Source organism: Stigmatopora nigra, chromosome 2 (genome assembly GCF_051989575.1).
Source record: "Stigmatopora nigra isolate UIUO_SnigA chromosome 2, RoL_Snig_1.1, whole genome shotgun sequence".
NCBI lineage: Eukaryota > Metazoa > Chordata > Actinopteri > Syngnathiformes > Syngnathidae > Stigmatopora > Stigmatopora nigra.
The window spans coordinates 20,235,935-20,263,890 of NC_135509.1; the positions used below are offsets into that span (position 1 = coordinate 20,235,935).

General features: G+C 39.2%; 1 protein-coding gene across 1 annotated transcript in view; it reads right to left on the minus strand.

Moving 5' to 3' along the window:
- The window catches only part of agbl1 (AGBL carboxypeptidase 1), a 94,672-nt gene that overhangs the window by 30,862 nt on the left and 35,854 nt on the right, over nucleotides 1–27,956 (minus strand). The window contains exons 10-16 of the mRNA XM_077740126.1: nucleotides 27,162–27,278; nucleotides 24,792–24,951; nucleotides 23,132–23,222; nucleotides 20,952–21,215; nucleotides 15,491–15,574; nucleotides 6,213–6,302; nucleotides 3,453–3,601 (exon numbers count right to left, since the gene is read on the minus strand). Of these exons, the coding sequence (XP_077596252.1) occupies nucleotides 3,453–3,601; nucleotides 6,213–6,302; nucleotides 15,491–15,574; nucleotides 20,952–21,215; nucleotides 23,132–23,222; nucleotides 24,792–24,951; nucleotides 27,162–27,278 (955 nt within the window). The remainder of the gene's footprint in view (nucleotides 1–3,452; nucleotides 3,602–6,212; nucleotides 6,303–15,490; nucleotides 15,575–20,951; nucleotides 21,216–23,131; nucleotides 23,223–24,791; nucleotides 24,952–27,161; nucleotides 27,279–27,956) is intronic.

The following is a 27,956-nucleotide window of genomic DNA, read 5'->3' on the forward strand; positions in this document are numbered from 1 at the left end:
ACACTTTGTGAAAACCCCAGTCAACTGGTCAGCACAGGCTTTGAGCACCTTTCCAGGAACCCCGTCAGGGCCATCAGCCTTTCTGGTGTTCTTAGTCCGCAGTACCCATCTCAATCATGTTCCTGAAGCTTCAGTGTACTGCTAAATGGTGGTGGATGTGTTGAGACTGAATCTGATTTATTAGTCTCAAAGCCAACAAAGAAATCTTTCAGTTCTTCTGCTAGTAAGAAATCTGTGTTAACAAACACCTCATTTTTGTCATTGCAATTGCTAATGTGTCGTATTCCCTGCCTCATCTTCTTTGGGTTATTTTCTGTGAAGTGCTCCTCAATTTTCCTTGTACATGCTGCCTTGGCCTTCTTAATGCCTCTCTCTTTGGGACTGCTCTGGCAGCGCTGAATTGTAACCTGTCCTCTGACCTGAAGGTGGTGTTACGGCGTTTAATGAGTGCCTGTGTCTCACTGGTCATAAGTTTACTGTCCCTATTTCGAAATAAATTCCCGAATCGGCCGCATTGTCTTGCGTTAAGGTGTCATGGCCCCATGGCGTTATTGTGTTATGGTGTTTCATGTTTGTCAGATTGCAGTTTCGTCCATGTCAACTCTTTTATGTGCATTTAAGGCGCACCCTGGTTTCAGTCATCATTTTTCTAGCGACAAATACAGCTTATGTTCGAGTAAATGTAGTACTGTCATCAAGTATCTCTATTTTTTTCCAGAAGTCGTTTCGTAACTTGGAATTATACATTTTTAGGTTTGGTCCACACCAAAGGTGTGAATACAGTCTTGCTGTTTCATTATCTTAAGTTAGTTAAATTCATGTCCTCATTTACTGTGGTCAAGCCATCCTCCACTCGGAAAAACTGAGTTATAGTAAGTAGGTCATCCCAAGTCTTGATCTTAAGTACTTTTGTATATAAAAGTACTATGAAAATACTATATTCACTGTCTTTTCGCCTGTTTTCAGAAAATACTTCTCTAGTCCATAGGTATACTCGTGTACCCCAAGAATCAATATATAGTACTCCTGTCAAAATGTGATGTTCAATTTGTAAATAAAAGTACTTTGGAAATGCTCGTGTAATTTTTTCTGTTTTAAAAAATACAAAAATATAATCTGTAACAAATCAACACATTTCTCTACTACTGATGAATACTAATATACCCCGAGATTCTAAATATAGTACTCCCATCAAAATTGTAGATTTGATTGGTAAATAAAGTACTTTAAAAAACAGTTTTCCCTCTCTTTAGAGCTGATTTAAGAAATACTTAAAAAATAATATGTGACAAATCCACCCACTTCTTTACTACTGAGTTATACAATGTACCCCAAAAATCGATCTAATCCACTTTCATCGAAATCTGTTCTATTTACAAATAAAGATACTTTGGAAAAAAAGACAGCATATTTACCCATATATATGATGCATTTTATACTCAAAAAATGACTGAATCCAGGGTATGACTTATATGAGCATAAAAAAAGACTTGACATGCAAAAAACTGTAAGGTGACAAAGATGAAACGCAATAACGCAAGACAATGTATTTTGACGTATAATAATGAAATTCAAGAAAAAAAAATATCTTGCATAAAACGTCAAAAACACATGACCATCTAAAGTATTTCAACATTGCAAGTTCTCCCAGAGAGAATGAATGTTCATTGGACGCCTAGGACAGTCAAAGGCAGCAGCCGATGTGTTAAATGAGTGCTCTTATTGATATTTTGATATTAGATATTTCAATATTGAACTCATAAATATAACTTTGAGAGCTGCTTTCAACAGTACTTAGATATTAAACTCTCTCTCATGAATCAACAGTCGATAATTAGATATTAAACTCTCTCCCATAAGTATATTTTTGGGAGCTGTTTTGAACAGTAAACTCCATTTGACTGGCGACCGAAAGACCGGCGACCAAACGTCCGGCCAGAGGCTGGCCAGACGCGAGTAGCCTTGACTTTGAAATAAAACTAAATTCCACAATTTCTTTTCGTTTAATTTCTTGGTCGAAAGTGACAACTATTGCAGTAATATGAACCATCGAAAAAAATCGAGATATTTCGACATTAGAAACAATTTGACAGCCACAAGATCTCAAACTTCTGGTAAGTTGAAAGTTCTGTCATTAAAAAGCATCAGGTTCTCATTAAGATAGACTTATTTCTTTTTTCAAATTGAATAATTTCATATTTTGCATTTACAAGGACATGTATATAAACTTACTTATGATATTAACCCTTATAATGTGCTTTTGATTCATACAGTATCGCCATACCACGTGATGATTTTTCTTGTGATTTTCCCTTCAAAGTAACACTTTTGTACTCCTTATTTTAATCCATGAATATTGAGGCGAACATTGGGAATCAGGAGGTGGCTTATATGTGAGAAATTGCAAAACTCAACCATTTTAAGGCAATTTTAAGGGTGTGGCTTATACGCCTGGGTGGCTTATATGCGAGTAAATAGGGTAATTTGTTTACTGCATAACAAATGCAGCAACAACCTTTGGACAGTTTCTATAATTGTACTAAAGTTATTATATTGTCACAAATGCAGCTATGAAGCTTGATAGTGTCAGGCCCTGGAGGCTTGTTGTGCCTGCCATCCAATCACAGGCCCAGCTTCTAATCACTCCGGCGCTTCTTTGTGTGATTCATCTGCCAGTGAGGAGTATTTAAAGCCACCAAGAACATGACCATACTGCTGGATCGTCTGAATCAGTTTATTGTTAAGTACCCTCTTGCACTATCTTCTTGTTTGCCTACTGATCTCCCACCTCTTGTTTTGCTCCCATGATCCCGACCACGCTCGGCCCCACGACCTATGATCTCGCTCTCACGCATTGTTACCTTCGCACTGGACTCCACTACATACTACTTGGGTACCTACCTTCCTGCCACGACTAATGACTCGCCTACTCTACTCCCTTGGACGCCTTCAATAAAAGTCAAATGTGTGATTTTTCTCCCTGATATTATCTTGCTGAGCTTTCAGAGTGATTTACAAATGTTTTGGTTGATAAAATTATGGCTGGCTTTTAAGAAAATCAAATGTAAATTTTCTAGCCAGCACAATTATTGCATCACTGACGTTTTCAAGACATTTCAAAAATACGTGAAAATTTATCAGTTTATAGATACTTTTATTTCAAAGTAAATGCTTACTTTTTCTGTTCAGGGAACAGCAGAATTGTGTTTGCGAAAGTTTTTGTGTCGGTCCTAGTGCAATAAATATTGGGTGGCTTTTCCTGTATCATCTGTTAGAAAAGTTTATTGCCTGGATTAAATGTTGAAGACCAGTAATTTTTTTTGTCAGATTGGCATCATGTCATACATTCCCAACCTGTTTGATGATAACCCACTTGTGAACATATCCAAATAAAGGAGTATTTGTTGAATGATTCTTCTCAATGTGAATGCTTGCATTACAACTTTTCTCACCATAGTTGAATTGGCTGTTGCTCTTCTCACAGTTGATGATATTGAAACGGTAGGGGACATCAGGCACCATGTTACTGACTTCAAAATAAAACCACTGAGTGTGCTGAGAACAGTTAACATCAGCATTCAATATTAGGTCATATTCATATCTACAGAGGAAAAGAGATCAAAACAACACCAATAATGAACACATCAGCAACAGAAACATATATTTCCAAGTATTACATTAAAAACTACATTTATTAATTATCCAATACTCTAGTAGAGGAGCTAATGGTCACATATATTTACATATGAAGTATAGAGTCTTGTGAAAATGGAACAAAATGTATTGGATACAATTTATTGGATATATTTTGCTCCTCCACTGTAAAGTTTTTGTGCAAAAACATTCCAACATATCAACAGAGGCTGGCTCAAGAAGTGACTGTGTAGTTCCCTTCAAAAAGAGGGCATTCAGCCAATGGACTTTCACTGTCCATTCCGCACATACCCGGAACTCAATACCAATGAACATATGTGAACTCCCATCTGTAAACCTCCTCGCCAATCATCTTAAAGCCTGGCTGTTACACAAATAAAATTGCGATCACAATGCTGTCTAAACTGTGATATTTGTTTGTATGCTTAGTATGTGTCATTGTTTATCTTCAACCTACACAAGGGACTGAGGATCAAAATTAGCCCTTGGCTACAATATATTTACATATATATGTTCATTAACATGAATATAAATATGTTCATTAATATGTACTGTCCCCTATTAAATAAATCAAAATCAGACTCAACATTTTAAACTTTTTTATAAAATGAAAACCTCGGAAGTGGGGCGAGCAATATTATTTGGCCCCCTTGCATTAAAGAAAATAAAAATGTAAAATGAATGTCAAAATCCACGTTGAAACCCGTTTCCGCTTTTCTCTAAGATAATGGCAGAAGAGAGAGGACTTTCACTCAACTCAGCATTGAGGAAAATGGCGAGCAGTGGGCGATGGCCATCATTACATTGCCAACGTTGCCCGGCAATCCAGCAATGCATGCCGGCGGCAAGCTAGGTCTGCCCAATGACCCGGCACAGCTGGAATAGACAGCAACACGTTTTTGGAAAGAGGATACATTCCCGGACATTCTTATTAAAAAATGAACTGATAGATCCAGGGTCCCCACAAATCGCATGTGTGGGGATGCTGCTGACTGGCTTCATGGTAAAGCCAGCCTTAAACAAGTTTGACTTGCCTCATGTTTTGAAAACAAGAACAAAGCCTATGTTTTGACTGATTCATTTATAACACACAATGGGTTTTTTTTAGGTCGTTTTGTTATGTGGCGTGTTTCGAAGCCACACTTAGTCAGGGGAATAGTTTATATTGTTTTTCCCCTATGTAAAACAACTGAAAAGTCTGTGATGGTGTAATATTATGATGCCGCTTTACTATCAGTGCAGCAGACTAGTAACGTATATGATGGCATGAATGCATTTAGCCTCAAGCTCTCCCTACTTTTGTACTTTTACATTTTTTTGTGTCTTTTTGCAAGTTGTTCATCGATACCGGACTTAAACATAAAACGCAGGCGCATGGATTTATTAAACATCGGTCTTTAGCATGCAACTACAGTTTCTAGATATTTCTATCGTTCGCACAGTATACCGAAAGAGTTAGTGAGATCGACATGACCACCGTGATATATTATCAGGTCCCGTAATTGTACTCATATGTCAAATTTCTCTTATTTCAGGTTACTCGTGTGTCAAGGTATTACTGAACAGACATAGAAGACAGCTTTGGAATAGTTACGCTAGCTACGAGCTAGCTACTATGGATTGTGGCCGCCTGGATGAACGTATTAAACTCAGCATTTTCGATGCACAATTGTTCAATTCGGACACAGAAAATGAGGACTTTGATGATTTTGTGGGTGATGATGACTTGAGTACATTGTGAAATGGCGAAATAAAGTACAACCAAACTCAGTCTTGCTTGCGTTGCCTTTTTAAAAACATGTTTTTAGCGAGTGGGTGTAGCGTGCATTCGGTGCATGTAGGCCTAATTAGTGTGTTCGCCGTTGAAGTATATTGATACTATTAGTTACAAAGTTCACAGCCGTCAACCTGGGTGTACGTATTGAAAAAAGGACTATACATCCCAGCAGTCACTGCGCACCGGAAATAGCGTCCGGCGCTGCTTCCGTAGCGCTAATACGGTATGATATCCATAAATAATATATAATATGCCATGCCTGGCTGCGTCTAAAGGAACGGCGCAGCCTTTGTGTGTCTAAAGTACAGAAAGAGCACTCGTTATTGACATTGCGGCCAAAAATACGGCACGCTTAATAGTCGTGAAAATACGGTAATTTCTTTTCTATTCAGCATCACAGTGCTCGGACGTTTGGTCGCTGGTCTTTTGGTCGCCAGTCTTTTGGTCCCTTTTGGTCGCCGGTCAAATGGTGACAGATAGTATACTGTTGAAACCAGCTCTCAAAATTATATTCATGAGTAGAGTTTAATATCGAAGAGAGAGAGTTTAATATATAAGAGAGCGAGTTTAATATCTAAGTATTGTTTAATATCTAAGTAAATTTGACCGACGACCAAACGTCCGGTCACGTCTTTCCTTCCTCAAAAATAATGAACAATTAAAGGTTAATGTTAATCATGTTCAGTGCTCAATTTATTTACTGCCCATTTCTCTAAATCATGAGGAAAGTTCGGAGAGATTGTTAGTTATACTATTGAATGATCTTTGTGGGCATACGTACCTGCGGACCTGGATAGCCTTCCTAAGGTTACCACATTCAAAACTGGAAAAGAAGCTCAATGTCCCTTGCTTGTCATGTGCAAACTGTAAACTGAGAAAACAACACATTTAGACATTTTAGGAATAGTTTAACTAAATAAAATAAATTGTTCTTTTTAAATGTCACACATGGGTTGTTCACTTCTTCATATATGATTTTAATATTGATGTTATCAAATGGGATATCGTAATCTGATCTCAACTCATTTCTGAACCGCTATATCCTCATTACGGTCACAGGGGGTGCTGGAGCATATCTCAGCTGACTCCGGGCCAGAGGTGGGGCGTGACCAAACGTTTGGTCGCTGGTCTTTTGGTTGCCGGTCTCTCATGAATACCATTTTGAGAGCTGGTTTCAACAGTAAACTCTGTCACCGTTTGACCGGTGACCAAAAGACTGGCGACCAAAAGACCGTTAGCCCAAAAAACGGCAACCAAAAGACCGGCAACCAAAAGACCGGCAACCAAAAGACCCGCGACCAAACGTCCGAGCACCGAGGTGGGGGACACCCTGAATCGGTGGCCAGCCGATTGCAGGGAACAAGTAGTCGGACAACCATGCACACTCGCACCCAAATCTTGGGGCAATCTAGAGTGTTCAATCAGTCTACAATGCATGTTTTTGGAATGGGAGGAAACCCGAGTACCAGGAGGAAATCCACGCAGCCCCAGGGAGAACAGGCACATGCCAAACAGGTGAACGTGAGCTGAATTTGAACCCAAGACCCCAGATTTCTGAGGCTGACGCCCTACCCATTCGGTCCACGAAAATGCTGGATATCTTAGTAAATTTCCATATTCACAAAAAAAAATCGAATGGTTATATAAAAAAACACTTCTTGGAAAAGCACATCTCCCCAACAAAAGTTGGTGGCTCTCACAACATGAAAACTGGCATTTTTTCATTGTTTCGTTATAATAAATTACAATCATTTAAAATATATATATATTATTACATTAAAACAAAAGCAAGTAAGTACTTCATTGGGTTCTTATTTTAAAACATCTTTCTGTTTACCAGCAGCACAACTTGAAAAAGTCTCTGAAAACATAAACAATAATTTCCCTGAATTTGCCCAAGGTAGGGCAATATATTTATGGCCAACAAAATTGCAAATTGAGTAGTCTAAAAGCAAAATAATACCTTATTGGAAAAAGTATGAACATAAATAAATTATAACCTTCTAAACAGTTGCCATTAATGGCATAAATGATTACTTTGATGCTGATTTATTTTGCGACTTCACTACATCAGATTTTTTTCTGAAGTATAAAAAAGGTTCATAAAATATCTAAAACTACGCTGAAACCAGAAGACAGCGGCGCCAGCAAGCGACCCAGCGGCGCATGGCAGCGACGAGGAAGACCAGATAGAGAAAAGTTTTTCGGAAGAGGATGTCTTCCTGATAGGCTCATTAATAATTACCCTTCTTTGTAATTATCAATAACTGCAGGCAGACATCCTGTAAATTGACAGTACTAATTGTTGTTATACAAGCCCCAGCATCACAAAAAAAACCCAATTGAATTGTAATCACAAAAACGTCACACCTGGATTAACCAAATCAAATACCAGTGTCTCCATTAATTTTCTAGCTCAACATTCTCATATCCAAAATCCACATTCCAAATCATTCTAAGCCGACATTCCTTGTTTTCAGAGACCCTCTAGTCTGGGTAATCATGTAATATATATACCCCCATTTTTTACAACTTATCTATGATTTTTTCAAACTTTACACCATCTTTTCTCCCTCTATTTTTGTTAAACTTCCTCCGCTCCCGTCACGTATCTCGGTAAATATTTTCCCCGTCAGCCGAGGAGGCCCCGCTATTTTTCCTTTCCAAACAGTACTTTCTCGCCACCTCGGTCTTAAATATATCCCTGTTATCGGAGGGAGCCCCACTATTTTCCCAAAATAGTATTTTTAACTTCTCCCCGGCCTTATTTCGCCATTAGTGTCTGTGGAACAAGCTGTCACAATGTTATCCATTCACATATTATTTATATATGTATATTACCTCTATGCATTAGTGCATATATTATCCTGCATTTTATGCATTTTAAGCTGGCCAGCAAACCCATATTTATTTATTCATAAATATAGCTGTCAATATTTTAAAGCGCTTTGTCTTTCCAATTTTTCCAATCCCTATAAGTTAGACGTATTTTTGGATCGTCATCCAAACTCACCTTACAACACGTGTTTCCCATATTTTACTTTTTTGTAGTGAATTCGTGTGCCTCACACAGTTAACTTTTCTTTTTACCCCAGTTAACATCTTTTTGTTTTTACCCCTTCGATTGCATTTCCTAGGCTTATCTTAATTATTACTGCAGAAACCACACAAACACCATACAACGTTTACAATATATTCGTGCCTACCCTTGAGACACAGGACACTTTCCAGCAAAGTGGCCCAAAAATGTACCTGCCATTGACTAGTATAAAAACAGGGATTTTATCGCCGTCACCCAGGACGCGAGTCACATTACCCAGAATGGACCTTCACATTCAATGTCCCTTTAACGCATTTGGAAACTCCGTCACAACATGCAGACATTAATGTGGACTTACCCGAGATCGCACAAGATGTCTCCCTCCAGCAGGATAAGTCTTCAACCGTCGAGAATCCAGGCGCCCCCGTCGAAAAATCCGGCCCACCAAGGGTTTTGAAGCCGCCGTGCGCACGGTCACTTACCAGATGTCGAACAGCAGCGCCTGGGTTCCCGCTCCGGTATATTGACCTCCAAGGCACCGAAGGACCAAATGATAGGTTCATTAATAATTACCTTTTTTTGTAATTATCAATAACTGCAGGCAGACATCTTATTCAATTATTGACATTTTATTAAATAGATCACAGATAAGAAACCTTAAGGGAGGAGATCTTCAAAAGTATCCTCTCGAACAGTATTTTGCGTACGGCTTTAAGGCATTTGGGATAAAACAATCACGCCTTCATTTGACCTAACAATCATATAACAATTACATAAAGAAGCCCGAAGTGCGTCCCCAGGTGTTATGGACGTGGCAGAAACAACATCTTTGTTATGGGCTCCGTTCCTGGAAATGGCAGATATCGAGTCCTTGCCCGATCAACAACCAGTTTATGACCTCGAGCCGAACAATAGAAAGACTTTTAATGATTTAACAAAGAAACCAATTACTACACATATATGTATAATAGTAATACAGAATAAACCCAACACTTCCCGAACATTCTTATTCTAAAATGAACAGAATGTGCTACCCGTGCACACTGATCACCTGGCTTCATGGTAAAGCCAGCCCTAATCAACAAGTTTGACCATCCTCATGCTTTTAAAATCAAGAACAAAGCCAATTCAGTCACACCTCTTCTTACGAATGCATCTACGTACAACTCTTTCAGGTTACGAAAGTTTTTATATGCAAATGAGGGCCTTGAGATAAAAAAAACAAGATACTGGTTACGAACGCCCCCAAAATGTGAATGCATTTCCTTATCTGTTTTTTTTTTTTTTAATGTTGCGGATGCATTGAATCTCAATTTAGACCCTCACTACACTCTACTGGGATCTCATTGGCTGTCTCACAACAACCGCTATCCATGTTTTCTTCTGTGTTTTTGACCGCCATTCGTCGTCTCGGAGTTCTGGCGATGTTTTTGTTGCTGAGTTTTTCCAAATTTAGGTAAAGCAGCATTTTCTGTTTTTATCATCATACCTCCAAAGAAAACTACCAGTGCGAATGAAAATAAATGGTCAGCAATGAGGACATTGACAAGTTGGTTGAAGGACGTAAAAATGAACTCTTTAAAGTTAATGGAACATTCGGCAATACAGGAGAAATATGATGAAAAGGCGTACGAGGAGGAAGCACCGAGCATTCCAATTGCAAAAATCAAAGAAATGCTGTAGAAATTTCACCAACATTATGTCTTCGTATAAAAAACATCCAGAAAAAGTGATAACGAGTCATGCGATCACCCACTTCGACAATGTTTAGTTGTTGCATTATAGAAACGTGATTAAAAGGCATCATAGGGAATCCTTTCATTCATTTATCCTTAAAAAGGTGGCAGGGTTTGCCAGAGCCTAACCCAGCTGTCTTTGGGGCGAAAGACAGACTACACCCTATATCAGGAGTGTGCAAACTTTTCGGCCCGGGTGCCATATTGACTTTAAAAATTTGACAGATGGGCCGGGTCAGCACAAGATACGATACATATAAAAAAACTGCATCCGTTAACAGTATATACGAAACATAAACAGAAAAAAAGGACTAAAGTATTAACATACTCATCACTCATCATTAAAGTAAAAAGTATAAAGTACAAAGTCAAGTAAAAAGGAATGTATTAAGAAATATTAAAATGTCATTTAAAAAAGGATAGAGGGTCTGTGAAACACGAAAAACAAATTAAAATGGACAGAGCTACTGCCAATAGCTTCCGCGTGACGGCGCCATCATGGGGGGAAAAAAACAATATTTGGACAACGTCGTCTAGAATTAAAAGGCCTGAAGGGGGTGTTTGGCCGAAAGGACAGTTAGCCGAGGGGGCGTTTGGCCGAAAGGATTGTTAGCCAAAGGGGCGTTTGGCCAAAAGGATAGTTAGCTGAGGGGGCGTTTGGCCAAAAGGATAGTTAGCTGAGGGGGCGTTTGGCCAAAAGGATAGTTAGCCGAGGGGGCGTTTGACCGAAAGGATTGTTAGTCGACTGGATAGCCAGCTGACCGGATAGCCAGCCGACCGGATGTTGCGCCGACACGCTCGCCCCCGGTCGTGTGTGTACATGTTTTTCAACCTCGGCCGGCGGGCCATATACAGCCCATTACAGATAACATTCATTTAGAAATAACAAGAGCATTCAGAACAGAAGAAATAGTAGAAAATAGTAAACATCTTACTCTAGAAAATTGATATGTATTTCCTAAAATAATGGCATGGCATGGTACTGTTCTCTAAGCCCCTCTGGTCTGTCCAAGGCAATTAGTATTTATAAATATGTCCAGCGGGGGGAAGTACTGCATCACAAAAGCTAAAACTCAAAGAATGAAATGATTTTTAGAATGGCATCTTATTGATAATGTGTTTAATATTAAAAAGCAAGTAAAATGGTTGTCTTTGTACGGGCTCTTGAAACCTAAAACTCAAAGAATGAAATAACTTTTAGACCTAAACCACTTGGCAATACATGGTTCAAATAAATTAGTCAAGAGCCAGTACAAAGATAATCATTTTACCTGCTTTTTAATATTAAAGACATTATAAGTAAGATGCCTTTCTAAAAAGTATTTAATTCTTTCAGTTTTAGCTTTTGTGATGCAGTACTGCCCCCTGTTGGACATATTTCTAAATACTAAGTGCCGTGGACATACCAGAGGGGTTTAGAGAACAATACCACGCTATGGAGCACACTTTTACCTCTAAAATAATTTCCCATTATTTTGGGAAATATATATTCTTTTTCTGGAGTAGGATTTCTCCTATTTTCTACTATTTCTTCTGTTCTGGATGCCCTTGTTATTCCTAAATGAATTTCATCTGTAATGGGCCGAGGTTGAAAAACGTGTATACACACACGACCGGGAGTGGGGCGAGCGCGTTAGTGCAACGTCCGGTCGGCTGGCTCTCCGGTCGGATAACTATCCCTTCGGCTAACTATCCTTTCGGCCAAACTTTGTTGACTTAGAAAGTTGTGTCAGTGAAATGAGTTTCATAGCACGGCCTCCTAACTTCCTGAGTGATTATGAGTGACTACAGCTAGTGACTTCTCTGCGGCAATTTAACTAGCGCTCATTGGATGCAAACACCCACAGACACTAAAATGGGAAAGTAAAAGGAGCTCAGCATGGATCTCAAAAAGGGAATCTTTGACTTGAACAAGTCTGGAAAGTCACTCGGAGCCATTTCAAAGCAGCTGCAGGTCCCAGGGGGAACAGTGCAAACAATTGTTTGTAAGTATAAAGGGCATGGCACTGTTTTGTCACTGCCACAATCAGGAAGAAATGCAAGCTATCACCTACTGCTGAGAGAAAATTGGTCAAGAGGGTGAAGATTCAATCGAGAATCACCAAACAGCAGATCTGCAAAGAATTAGAAGCTGCTGGAACAAAGGTGTCAGTGTTCACAGTCAAGCGTGTTTTTTATCTCCATGGACTAAGAGGGTGCCGTGCAAGAAGGAAGCCCTTGCTCCAAAAGCGGCACCTTAAGGCTTGACTGAACTTTGCTGCTGATCACATGGACAAAGATAAGACCTTCTGGAAGAAAGTTCTGTGGTCGGACGAAACAAAAATCGAGCTGTTTGGCCACAATGCCCAGCAATATGTTTGGAGAAAAAAAGGTGAGGCCTTTAACCCCAAATACACCATGCCTACCATCAAGCACGGTGGTGGTGGTATTGTGCTGTGGGGCTGTTTTTCTGCCAATGTAACTGGTGCTTTACAGAGAGTAAATGGGATAATGAAGAAGGAGGATTACCTTCAAATTCTTCAAGATAACCTAAAGTCATCACCCCGAAGATTGGGTCTTAGGCGTAGTTGGTTGTTCCAACAGGACAATGACCCCAAACACACATCAGAAGTGGTAATGGAATTGCTAAATCAGGCAGAATTAAGGTTTTTGAATTGCCTTCCCAAAGTCCTGACATAAACCCCATTGAGAACTTGTGTACAATGCTGAAGAAATAAGTCCATGTCAAAAAGCCATGAAATTTAACTGAACTGCACCAATTCTGTCAAGAGTGGTCATAGATGTGGAATATGAATTGTATTCTTAGATTTAATTTTGCACCGTTGTGCACTTTTATGAATTTAAAGTTACTCGAATAGAATTTTATTTATACCTATTTGTTAAGACGTGCACTACAGATTTTTTGTGACCACTTCCTTTCCCTGTTTATGTATTCCTACCTAAAGATTGTCTCCGTCTACCTCTATTAAATGCTTGAGTTTCAGGAACATGAAGTGAGACTGGAAATGCAGTCTGTGAACACCAGGAAGGCTGCTGGTCCAGACGGAATACCTGGCAAAGTGCTCAAAGCCTGTGCTGAACAGCTGGCAGGAGTCTTCACGGACATTTTCAATCGGTCCTTGCAACAATCCATCGTTCCTGCCTGCCTAAAATCTGCCACCATCATTCCTGTCCCCAAAAAGCCAACCATCGGCAGCCTGAACGATTACAGGCCTGTTGCTCTCACGCCTGTGATCATGAAGTGCTTTGAAAAGTTGGTGGCCCGACACATCAGAAAGACAATCCCCCCCTCAGTTGACCCGCACCAGTTTGCTTATAGGGAAAACAGGTCCACTGAGGATGCTATCGCCGTGGCTCTTCACACAGCACTGAGCCACCTGGAGCACCAGGGGAACTATGTGAGGATGCTTTTCATAGACTATAGCTCCGCCTTCAACACCATCAAGCCGGACATCCTGAAGGACAAACTCTACCACCTTGGACTATCCTCTTCAATCTGCTGCTGGATAAAGAACTTCTTGACTGGTCGACCACAAACTGTCAGAATGGGTCCACACCTCTCTTCCTCCATCACACTAAACACTGGCTCACCACAAGGCTGTGTACTGAGTCCTCTCCTTTACTCCCTGTACACATACGACTGCACACCAGCCCACCAGTCAAACTCTATCATCAAATTCGCCGATGACACCACTGTGATCGGACTCATCTCAGGCGGGGATGAGTCAGCTTACAGAGACGAGGTCGACAAACTGTCTTCTTGGTGCTCGGCGAACAATCTTACACTGAATACCACAAAGACTAAAGAAATAATCTTGGACTTTCGCAAGCGCAGCACAGACCTGGCCCCACTCCTCATTAACGGAGTATGTGTAGACAGGGTCCAATCGTTCAAATTCCTGGGAGTCCACGTCACGGATAGGCTCTCCTGGTCCACAAACACCACAGTGTTAGTGAAGAAGGCCCAGAAACGAATCCACTTTCTCAGGGTACTGAGAAGGGACAAGTTGGACACCAAGCTTCTGGCAACCTTCTACAGAGCCACTGTGGAGAGCATCCTGACTTACGGCATTACAGTGTGGTATACCGGAAGCACGGCAGCAGACAAAAAAGCCATACAGAGGGTGATAAACACTGCCCAGAAGATCGTCGGCTGCCCTCTGCCATCGCTAGAAGACATTGCCAACCCCCGATACCTCAGAAGAGCCGGGCCCATTGTTGGAGACCCATACCACCCTGGACACGGCCTGTTCCAGTTGCTTCCATCTGGCAGACGCTACAGGTCCTACAAAGCACGGACAAACAGGCTCAAGGACAGCTTCTTCCCAACAGCCATCAGGTCTCTGAACCTGCAGCAACACGTAACGTGACGACTACACATATCCCTACTATGAAATTAAGTCAAGTCGAATTGAAGTAACAGGAAGGTCGTTTGGTGCAGATCTACCTTCCACAGGATGACTGAGAGAGGGTAAGTATAAAGACTGAGAGGTAAGTGATCCATCTTATTCTTGTTGGCATCGGTGAGGCAACTTGTAGTCGCCGGAAAATGGCGCTCAAGGCGGAGAGCTAACAAGTATGAATATGTCATAAATAAATGTCATAAATGTGTCTGGACTGGGAAGACGAACTTGTGGAGAAGCACTATACAATTTCGTCATACGCTGCTGAGGGTATGATGACTACTAGGCTTTTTGTCAAGTCAATGATGACGACAATGCCTATGTCTGATTTTTTTCATTTTTCATTTCTCTGTCCGATGAGACGTTGTATTTGGCGGGACACTTCCAGATGAACATGGGCCCTGGCTGTCTGCCCCTTCCTTTCTAGGAAGGGTGTGGGCTAGAGTAGAAAACAAAGTGGCAAGCAGGCAACCCGGTATTCAAAGACTATTACGTGCTTGATGCTTCCTCTTTATGAAGATTATTGTTGGGGCTATAGCCATAACAATAGATTACCAGAAGCTTTTCAGAAGCTTGTGGATGACTACCAAAAACACCTAATTGAAGTGAAAATGGCCAAGGGACATGTTACCAAATATTAGCGCTGCTGTATGTATATTTTTGACCCAGCAGATTTGATCACTTTTTTCTGTTCACCCATATTAAATTCATAAAAGAACCAAACTGCATGAATATTTTTTGTGACCAAGAAGTATCTGTTCCAATCACTCTGTCAGAGAAATATCAGAGTTGTAGAATTAACTGCAAACTCAAGAGAGCCATTTCATTATGTTCTTCACAAGTGTATGTAAACTTTTGACAACTTTTGATGTTTACCAACCTGTTGTCTTCCAAGTCAAAAACCACTTGGTTTATGATATCAGAAAACTTCAAGAAACGCTGGATATCTTCAAGCACTTTTTGCCTGCCAAAACAAAACAAAAATAAAAGCTAATTAAATAATTGAAGATTTAGAAAAAAATGTCCTTATTCATGCAGTCAAATGTAAAATGGTTGCTTTGATTGACTGTGCACACATGTGAATGTACATATCAATGTGTCTGAACTAATCCACTGAGATATCTTAGCAATATAATATAACTTTTATTTGTCAGTCCAGGATATTTTTTCCCCTGAACTATTTCAACTGGGCCCCTGTCTTTATCTGAAAACTTCCGATAAAGATGCGAGATCGCTGTCTACAAACCTAGTAAGGGTCAGAACACTATCGTCGAAGTGCAAGTGCATTACTGTATACAGTGATCCCTCAGATATCGTGGATGAGGTATAACGGAAATCAGCGGCGGTCCGTGAATTTTCATATGATGCCTTCAGCTGTCGGAATCAATCCAACCCTCAAAAACGATTGCATGGCTATAAAATCTCTAGTGCAGCTACAACTTGCGACACATAAAAAAAATCATCAATAATACAATTGAAATTTTGTTCAGAAATATAGCCATATTTTAAGCACCAAAAATCCTTCTTACCTGTACACAATATCCATCTTTTGTTCCCCCTGCCTTTCTATCGCCATCGAAGCAAATGCTGAAAGTCAGGCCTAACCTGTCGTATTTCTGGCAATTTTTTTTCGTCGATTTGTGCTGAAAATGTTCATTCCTGGTTGTGACAGCAGGCTTGCTTGCTTTGGATTCGTCCGACCTTTCTTAATGATGTCCAGCTTTTTTTCTTGAAAAGTCCGTCTTTTGCGGGTTGATAAAACCGCTATTAAATCAACACAACAATATATTTGCTTGTGCGGCTCGCTCCGGATACAGTTTGGTAGCCCTGGTTAGTCCACTCTATCACTAGTCAATCATATTTGGTTAAAGCAATGACGTAACCCTACACCTGGGAGAAGTCAATGACGTATCCCTATACCTGAGAGAAGGCCTTGGTGTCACCAAATCAGATTCTAATTTATTAAAACAACAGTCTTATCGATGCTTGTTTAATGCAGCAGAGCCTGCAGAACTGATTGTGATGGAGCCTGCAGAACTGATTGTGATGGAGCCTGCAGAACTGATTGTGAAGGCCTTGAGGCAGATTTCTGTCCCTGGCAACAAATTATGGCTGAAATGTGATTCGTGAAATGCTTCAATATGAAAACACACATCTGGAAGCAGTGTAAACCAGAGGGAAATCAATGAAAGGAAGCTAACAGACAATTTGGAATTATTTAAGAATTCTTGGACAAAATTTAATTTACATCAGTCTGTGATTCAGATATTTCTTAGGCCAGCAGAGAAGGCCTTGAAGGCCCTGACGGCACACCACTGCCGGAAATAGCCCCGGTAATAGAAAAAATCACGAAGTACGATCACCCGTATTATTACTAACTACCATGCTACATGTTTTTGTGCCTACACAAAAATACAGGTTCAATTATCAAGAAGTGTATTTATAAAATATATAGCTGTAGCCATATCAAAAGACTAATGTATTAATATCTAAATTTAATCCATGGAGAAAACAAAATGTATATTTTGGTAGTACTGCACACTCACAGTGTAAATAATTAATCTTAGCTTGATTAAAAAAAAGGTTGTAGTAAGCTTTAGTCCGTCCTCTTTCTCAGATGGATTCAATGGATTCATCAAGAGACGCCGTGTAGGCAACAGGAAGAGCTTCTTTCCGCGAGAGGTTTTCGGCACACAAGGAACATGGCAACCGCCAGTTCATTTCTTTACTCTCAAGATGAATGCCAAATTCAATGGCTCTGACCATGTTATCATCAATCTCCTGGAGACGTTGTTACCAATTCATAGTGGTTACTACTTGCTTACGCTCCTCGGCAAAGGATATTGTGGCCAACTACCGAATGTTCGCTTCTTCATTCTTGGTAAAACGCACGGTAGATTAATTTATGCCGGAGTGGCATACTACAACCTTTAGCATATCAACATTTTCTCAATCGCTGTCATCTTGTCTCGTTTTTTCTTGGGCTCATTGGATGCCAAGACGCTTAAGAGGCATTTTTAACGGCGACTCAAAATCCAAACTAAGATGGGATAGGCTCTGTCTTTGTCCACATGTTATGTGTGCAACAGGAGTATGGTAGATTATTTTTGCCGCAAAGGCGTGCTGTGCCTTTTGGCATAGCAACATCACCTTTTCCCGGTCAGTGTCATCATGGCTCGTTTTTTTGGGGTCATTGGATATCAAGACGTTAAGGGGGCATTTTCAACAGTGACTCAAACTCCAAACAAAGCTGGAAGAGGCTCAATCTTTCTCCACAGGTGAGGTGCAAAACAAAAAATTCACTGGCAACAAAACAGGAGAGGTTGCCATTCTCTGCCTTTTTAGATCTTTCTTTTTCTTTGGTGAAATAAGGCTTCTTCTTTAGCGCTGACTGCCACTCAATTCAGCGCCGAAAAAGAAGCTTCTTTTTGATCCCCTTTCTTTTGCTTGTGAGTTTTAGTGTAAATTTTGACCATTTTTATGAACTTTTTTCATACTTAATTTTGAAAATAAACAATGTAATGAAGCCACAAAGTGATGAAGGATCGCAGTAATATGTTATGTACTCAAATGTATACTCTCACCAGTCAATGAGACATTTTAATATATTCCTATTGTTCATGTATCTTGTTTGTGTTATCATTTAAATCGTGTTTGTCTTCACATTTCTATTTTAATTTTATACTCAATCCTTGTATTTGCTTTTCAACACAGTGCTCCTTTGTTCTGCAGTGCAGCCTTGTATCCAAGCCCTCATAAATTCGAGTTAGGGGCAGGACCCTCCAGTCCTGGCCTTTTCGGCAGGAACTTTGAGGATAATCTCACCATTATTTCCAAGCATATGAGCAATAAAACAGTTTAATTGCCAACACCTGGAAGTTATTTCCTAAATCAAAACATGCCCCTTTTATTCAAACTAAAGCCCAATTTTTCTTTGTAGAAATAACAATATGTACTGGAGTCAGATGTTGAATTGTGTGCTTCTTCATTAAAGCTTTGGCTGATGTCTCTGAACGCTCAGTTTCTTTGTTGACTCCATTTATCGTCAAATCCTCCAATACAGAAAGCAAATGTGCAGCATTGGGGATACGAGGCTAATGTCTAAACTAACAAGTTAAAAACGAAGGCCATTATTTCTATAGATTAGCCAAGAATTAAACCGATTGCATGTACTGTGGTGTTGTATATGTGACAGGGTGAAGTAGGTGATGTTATAAATGAGTGCAGGTGTTAAGTTTAAAAGGGACTCATGCCGCTTATGACGCGCGAAGCATGCGTAAAACACGCAGCGATGACGTAATGGGCACGCGCAAAACATGCAGCGATGACGTAATGGGCACGCGCAAAACACGCAGCGATTACCTAATGGTCATAGACCTGGGTATAGTATAAAAACGGGCTATTCAGACATTTCTCTAAGTTGGTTTGAAATACAACAAAGGACCTGTCTGATTATTTCGCCCGTCTTTTAAAGGTATGTTGCTTTATTTTGAATATCGATTGAGTGTGAGATGTGCAAGAGGCAATAGTAGCATGTGAGGAAGAACGTAATGCTTAGTGATGGTTGTTTACTTTTTTATGTGTGCGCGTAAATGTGCGAGTCTCGGGTATTGTTTACAGCAAGCTACCTTCGGCCGCTGGTTGTTTACTTTTTTTATGTGTGTGCGTGAATGTGCGAGTCTCGGGTATTGTTTACAGCAAGCTACCTTCGGCCGCTGGTTGTTTACTTTTTTATGTGTGTGCGTGAATATGCGAGTCTCGGGTGCATTGTTTACAGCAGGCTACCTTCGGCCGCCGTTATAACAGTAGCATAATAGTATGCAATATATGACGGCCGGAACAAAAGGTAACAAGTTACAATACTCATAAGTTATAATCGTTTATGCAGCAAGTACATTGCTTTGGGTTGTGAATATGTTACTATGTATATATTTGAGTGTTATTGTATATTATGTTTTGTGTGAATTGCTTTGATATAACTAAAGTTGGTTTGAAATACAACAAAGGACCTGTCTGATTATTTCACCCGTCTTTTAAAGGCGAATTACTGCTACCCCGTAAATTCAGGGGTACAACATTTTTGGAGGCACCGCTGGGATTGCTGCTTAGATGACCAGTATTCACAACCTGACTACTGAATGCTGAGCCAGCAAAACCTACACCACAAACCAGGAACAAGACAGTGATGAGAGGTGTTGCTGTTAAAAGGAACGTGAAGTTGGCAGAGTACTCGTCATCTGAGGCCAGTAGCGATCATCAGAGAGACGGTAAAAACGTGCCAGTTCAGTGTTCACTTTTGCATCATAAACCAAACTCCTACAGTGTTGAGAAAATGGAAATGGAACGGAAGCAGTTACGCCTAGAAGTAGAAGAAATGTTGGACAAGCTAACAGCTAATGACCTGTTAGAAATATGTGATTTTCTGAACATAGGGAGTCCGGAACGCACATCACGAATAACATTGTTGTATAACAGTAGCATAATAGTATGCAATATATGACGGCCGGAACAAAAGGTAACAAGTTACAATACTCATAAGTTATAATCGTTTATGCAGCAAGTACATAGCTTTGGGTTATAACGGGTTGTTAATATGTTACTATGTATATATTTGAGTGTTATTGTATATTATGTTTTGTGTGAATTGCTTTGATATAACTAAAGTTGGTTTGAAATACAACAAAGGACCTGTCTGATTATTTCACCCGTCTTTTAAAGGCGAAATACTGCTACCCCGTAAATTCAGGGGTACAACATATACAACACACTGTCATACATATACTCTCATACATACATATACAAGTTTGTTGGTTTTACTACTGAATTTTTTGGACTATAAGTCTCACCTGAGTATTAGTCGCACTAGTCAAAAATGCTAAATGAAAGGTAAAAACAATAATTTGTGCTGGAGTATGAATCCATTTTTGGCAAACTTAATTTCATAAAATTCAAAATAAAGAACAGACATACATATGTTATGTCAGATAAAATGTTAAACCCTAGGATCATGCATCGCCGCCATGTATGGTAGCTAATGAGGCCTTTTAAAAACTATTTTCAGCATTTACCTCTATAAAATGCATTTATCCCATTTTCCTGTCTAATCTAAATTGTAGACATCTCTCCGCGCTCAAATATTTAATGAATCAGGTTCTAATGTTGAACGCACCGTCACATTGAGCAAAGGGCAGACAATTGGATATATTGGACGAAGGTTTTCGGTGTTTGTTATTCATGATTTCGGCATATTACTGGCCATTTTTGGTCAGTAACCCCGCGGTGTCGACTGTAAATGGAATTGAAAAGAGATTTTGGCTTGATGGCAGCAAAATCCACGGTACCTTTGGATGTTGGGCTTGCGGGGAGCCATAGGTTCATTTTCTAATGGTGGGACCTGACCCCAAATATCAGGGAAAGCAACAGTGCTGAATCCTGGAACAGATTTTGTTTTGATTGCTGCAGAGTGATATATATTGGGTTCATGGTAAGGAATGGGATCACTGTGTATGTTGATTAAATTGTCAAATAAGGCAGCATTATAACATTTTCCATTTCCCTCTTTATCCTTCTGCTCATCATTTGTCAAACTTGACTTTGATTCCTCCCTAAAACGAGAAATCAAGCAGTAAATGGCAATGATCATAGATAAAATTAAAAAAAAGATGTAAAAAGACATTTGGTGTGTCAATCAGTCACAATAAGACTATAATTTAAAAAAAAAGTCTGATCAGGAAAAATAATGTACTTTACAAACCCTACTTAGTCTTTCCCTTTCAAAATATCACATTATTATATACATTTGTGGATACACTGATTACACAGAAGTACTTATAAATCAATAGTAAAAATATTTTTTTGTTTTGTTCTGTTTATAATTAATAATGGAGAACTTTGTGTTGTCCCTACACTCTAGGTTGTCCCTAGGAATTATTAGTGTGTGGTTGAATTGGTGTGCCTTGCGATTGGCTGGCCACCAATTCATCGTGCCATCCGCTTGGTGCCTCCATAGGCTCCAGCACCCACCACTACCCTTGTAAGTATAAGCAGTTCAGAGAATCAACGACTACAGTGTTCCCTCAATTTTTTTCTGCTATTAACTTATTTTATTTTTTGTAATTTTGTAAAGTTCATAAAAATTAAAATCCACGCTGAAACTCGCAAGCGGAAGCCACTCCCCTGTCTTCTGCTTGCTACTAGGACTCAGCACTGAAGAAATTAAAAAAAATAATTTAAATTTCATAAAAATGTGAAAATCCATACTAAAACTTGTAAGCGGAAGCCACTCTTGCTACTAGGACTCAGCAGTGAAGGGAAAAAAAGGTAGTAGTTATAATAAGGGTGACCCTACTTCGCTGTTTTTCTACAATATCTTGGTCTACAACATTCAAGGATTACTGTAATAATGTTTAATTGAGGCACCCAGGTAGACAGGTGCTTATCACCTTGGCCTCACAGTTCTGAGATTGAGGTTTCAATCTTGGGTTTGGACCTTCCGTGTGGAGTTTGTATCTTCTGCCCAGGATTGAATGAGTTTTCTGCAGGTCCTCTGGTTTCCTTCTAAATTCCAAAAGCATGCATATCCGCCTGTATGAAAAATCTAAATTGCCCCTGGATATGAATGTGTGCGTGCCCATTGTTGCCCGGGATAGGCCTGATAACCGCTTAACCTGTAAATGGTCTGGGGGGGCTGGAGCCTGTCCCAACTGGCTTTTGGGCATGAGCCAGGGAACAGCCTCAATCGGTGGCCATCCGATCTCAAGGCATGAGGAGAAAGACAACCATTCACACTCACACTCACCTGGGGGCAATTTAGTTTCCAACCAGCATACCATGCATGTCTTTGGAATGTGAAAGGAAACTGGAGTAGCCGAAGGAAACTCACACAGGCCTGCGAGAACATGCAAACTCCACACAGGCATACTGACCTAGATTTGCACCCATGACCCCAGAACTGTGCAGCATATGCGCTAACCACTCACCCGCCTGGCGGCCCCAAGTCGTTTACTTTTGGCGTTACATTCATCCTTAAATTGACACTTCTAATTTGAGGTCTATTGACGTTAGCCTTTCTATATTTTCGATTTGTTATCCTATTATCTTAGATGTAAAAATAGTTATTTTTAATGGATGTCGCAGTGCAGTCGAATCGATTTTATGCAGTAGAGCAAAGTTCGGCAGGAAGTTCAATGTGTGCAGAAAGAAACATTCTATGCAATTAAGGTCCTCTGAGTGCTGGTTGAAAAGGGCTAATGAGTGCTTGCCAGGGCCCCTTTAGTGGCCTCGTTTGACAGCGAAAAGGTTGCATGGTGGGATGAGAGTGGAGTCTCTAAAACAAAATGAAAATGATGTGGAAAGCAATAATCTTGTGTTTCTATGTTAAAATATCTCTGCCAGCACTGTCTTCTTTATATGAAGCCCATTTGTACAAATAAATGCAAAAAAAGCACAGTTTCATTTGCCTCAGGGCACAAACAGGTAAAAGGCTCAATGAAAACTCAAGTAACACTGATTTAGAGCTTACCTTCTCTCTCTCACCTTCCTTCCAACTTCAGAGCAGGTGTTAAGGATACCAGACCGACTATAGAAATCCTTTGCTTTTAAAAGGCAAGCACCTTGATAGTCAAAGACAAAATATACAATGTTGATAATAATAATCGGACATAGGCCCTGTTGACATCATCAACAACAAAAATCTACTTGTCATCACACCCAGAAACAAGTGTAACAATAACAATGGCAATTCATTAAAGTTCAGGGAGAACATGAAAACTTCATACAGGTGGGCATTATTTGTTGCTTATTCAAATTTATATTTAATCTAGTCCATGTGTGACGAACAAGTTACTATACACGAATAGCCAAAATTTTAAACAGTAAGTCAAAGATCCACACCTTACGTGTGTTTTAAGGCAGGATAAAAATAAGAGAAACATGAAACGAGGCATAGGCACAATATATACAAAATGTGATACAAAGCAAAGTGCCAAATTCATTTGGGCCCGGGGCCGCATGGGGCTCGGGTGCTGCGTGTTTGCCACCCCTGCACTAGTCTACTACAACCCTGACTTTACTCACACTGATCATGTATCTTGTTTGTATTATAACTCAAGACATGGATGTATTCACACTTATAATATACAAATTTTGTTGTGGGTTGATATAAATCTGTGCTATTAGCATTTTTCAGGAATTTTTTCAGGGAATTTAATGGGGAAAATTCTAAAATCATATTGAAGTTTTGCAATTGATGATACACAAAGAATGATGTTTGTGTTGATTGTCGCATTTTTAAAATAGTAAGAACGTTCTTAGCAAAATATGCAAATGTAATTCTGAAACAAAAGTATGTGCAGAAACGGTTTGCAAGGGAGGTGAATGGCAGAAGTTGAGGAGGAAGATTCAAGGCAGGATACCCATCATTGGGTTAGATTAAATTATATTTGATTAGATTAAATTTTATTCATCCCGTACTCGGGAAATTCACTATATATATATATATATATATATATATATATATATATATATATATATATATATATATATATATATATATATATATATATATATATATATATATATATATATATATATATATATATATATATATATATATATATATATATATATATATATATATATATATATATATATATATATATATATATATATATATATATATATATATATATATATATATATATATATATATATATAGTGGAGGCATAGACAACTTTGCGACTGACCAAAAAAATGCTAAACGTATGACTAACACTAACATAGTGGCAAAGAACAATTAAAAGGTTGTGGTAAAGTATGTGCCATTTTTAATACAAAATGTGTACAGGGTGGTTAGCCCATTTGCCTAACAGTTCTGATATTGAGGATTCAATCTTTGGTCAATTCCGACATTCCTGTGTGGAGTTTGCCCACAGTCTCCCCAAGCTTGCACATGTTTCCACCCACATCCCCAAAACATGCATGTAAGGCTGGTTAAACACTCTAAATTGCCCCTCTGTATGTGTGTGATTTTTCGTTTCTTTGTGCGCTACAATTGGCTGGCCACCAAATCAGGATGTCCCTCATCTGGTTCCCATAGTTTGCACCACCGTGACTCTTCGTGGGGATAAGCAGTACAAACATGAATGAAGGAAGTCATGCGCAAACTGTAAACAAAACCTAACCTGATTTTGATGCGTTCGGTGAGCCGATTTGTATCCGGGATATAGACTCATTACTCTTTTTTCCCCTCATAGAGTGAAGAGGGACCCTGTTGCATTTTTCAGTTTCATCGCCGTCTGATGAAGATGATGAATTCTCTTGTGAACTGAAATCAAGCTCATTCTAATGGGGCAGAGATATTAATGATTTAGTTTCATAGCCTAGATGGAAGAAACTTTAATTTAGGTTTTGTTCATAGAAATGACCTGAAAATCGGGTACTCATAATTGAAATGGCTGATTATATTGCTCGCTACTGCATTTTTTTAAGTAACCTATACACACTGGGTGGCCTGCCGGCTGAGTGGTTAGTACTCCGGTTTCCTCCACATTCCAAAGACATGTATGGTAAGCTGATTGGACATTGGCACCTAGGTAAGAGTGTGAGGGTGAATGATTGTTTGTCTCCTTGTGCCCTGCGATTGGCTGACCACCAATTCAGGGTAACCCTTGCCTCTTGCCCTAAGTCAGCGGGGATAGTCTCCAGCACCCTCGTGACCCTAGTGACGATGAGGTCAATCAATCAATCAATCAAAAGCCTTTATTGTCATCATACACACCTGTGTGACATGCTAAAGTGTTTAAAATCCACCCATTGGGGATGCGCAATTAGTTTGGATTGAGTGTATCTCTCCCTCTCTCCCTCTCTCCCTCTCCCTCTCTCTCTCTCCCTCTCTCTCTCTCCTCACCCTCTCTCCCTCTCCCTCTCTCTCTCTCTCTCTCTCTCTCTCTCTCTCCCTCTCTCCCTCTCTCCCTCTCTCCCTCTCTCCCTCTCTCCCACTCTCCCTCTCTCCCACTCTCCCTCTCTCCCACTCTCCCAATCTCCCTCTCTCTCTCCCTCTATCTCTCTCTCCCTCTCTCTCCCTCTCCCTCTCTCTCCCTCTCCCTCTCTCCCTCTCTCTCTCTCCTCTCCTCTCCCTCTCTCTCTCTCCCTCTCCTCTCCCTCTCCTCTCCTCTCTCTCTCTCTCTCTCTCTCTCTCTCTCTCTCTCTCTCTCTCTCTCCCTCTCTCCCTCTCTCCCTCTCTCCCTCTCTCCCTCTCTCCCTCTCTCCCTCTCTCCCTCTCTCCCTCTCTCCCTCTCTCCCACTCTCCCTCTCTCCCACTCTCCCACTCTCCCTCTCTCCCGCTCTCCCAATCTCCCTCTCTCTCTCCCTCTATCTCTCTCTCCATCTCTCCCTCTCTCTCCCTCTCCCTTATATATATATATATATATATATATATATATATATATATATATATATATATATATATATATATATATATACATACATATACATATACATATATATATATACATATATATATATATATATATATATATATATATATATATATATATATATATATATATACATATACATATATACATATATATATATATATATATATATATATATATATATATATATATATATATATATATATATATATATATATATATATATATATATATATATATATATATATATATATATATATATATATATATATATATATATATATATATATATATATATACATATATATATATATATATATATATATATATATATATATATATATATATATATATATATATATATATATATATATATATATATATATATATATATATATATATATATATATATATATATATATATATATATATATATATATATATATATATATATATATATATATATATATATATATACATACATATACATATATATATATACATATATATATATATATATATATATATATATATATATATATATATATATATATATACATATATAATATATATATCATTTTTCCCCTTTCTTTACGGTTTTCTACCTAATCACCGTCGTATCACCCTAAATTACAATAAACTGTAATAATGGAGGAAGACTTTGAGTTGTTCATGCGTTAGGAAGTCTGGGACATTTTTCAAGTTGGGCAAAAAACTGAGGGAATTACAAAGCAATTTGCCAATAACAATTACAGATGGCAGAATTAGCATCGTTTTATCTGTTGGTTTGATATTTGGACAGAAAATGTATATCAAAAGATCTGGATTACTGGATTAATGGTTTCCACGTAATGTAGCCCTTTTCATATGTAGTGATTAAGATTGATTTCTGCATTTTTTTGCATTCAACCATAATTGTATTCTGAGCCAAGTATAGGTTAGTTTCGAATTGTTGCATATTGTTATTTTAGAGATTGAAAATCTTGACTTGGTTTGAATAATTGAACCAAGTGTGGCGAGATATAAATGTCAAATCATAAAATCTAAATCATGATCAAACTCATTCAAGACACAGTAACTGCACAACACCAGATGGTACTACGTTTTAAACAGTACCAGGAAGTCATTTGCAAGTTCAGGACAGAGGCGGCTGTACTGTAATAGTGGCTCTTTGGGACTCTCAGGAGCAGGACGAAGACAGAGTTTGTTCAGGTCAGTCTCCAAGTCATCATCCTGCAAGAAGAAACATTCCACATTTAGTCATCATCCTGCAAGAAGAAACATTCCACATTTAGTCATCATCCTGCAAGAAGAAACATTCCACATTTAACTTTTGTGTTCATACAACCTCGGCGTTTCATTCATCCATTCATTTTCTGAACCGCTTATCCTCACAAGGATTTGCGGGGTGTGCCCGGAGCCTACCCCAGCTGACTTTGGATACCAGACGGGGAACACCCTGAATTGGTGTCCAGCCAATCACTGGGCACAAGGAGACGGACAACCATTCATGCTCACACTGATACACAAACATTTTCAATTGTTCCCTGCAACAATCTATCATTCTATCTTGCCTGAAATATGTCCCCAAAAAAGCCACCCATTGACAGCCTGAATGATTATAGGCCCTTTGCACTGACGCCTGTGATCATGAAAAGCTTTGAAAAGTTGGTCGCCCGCCATATCTGAATACAATCCCTCCCTCAGTTGACCGTCACCAGTTTGCTTATAGAGCAAACAGGTCCACTGACGACTCTATCACCCTTGCTCTACAAACAGGACTGAGCCACCTGGAACACCATGGGAATTACGTGATGATGCTTTTAATTTACTATAGCTCAGCCTTCAATACTATGAAACGGGACATTCTGACTGACAAACTCTCCCATCTTGGACCATCCTCTTCCATCT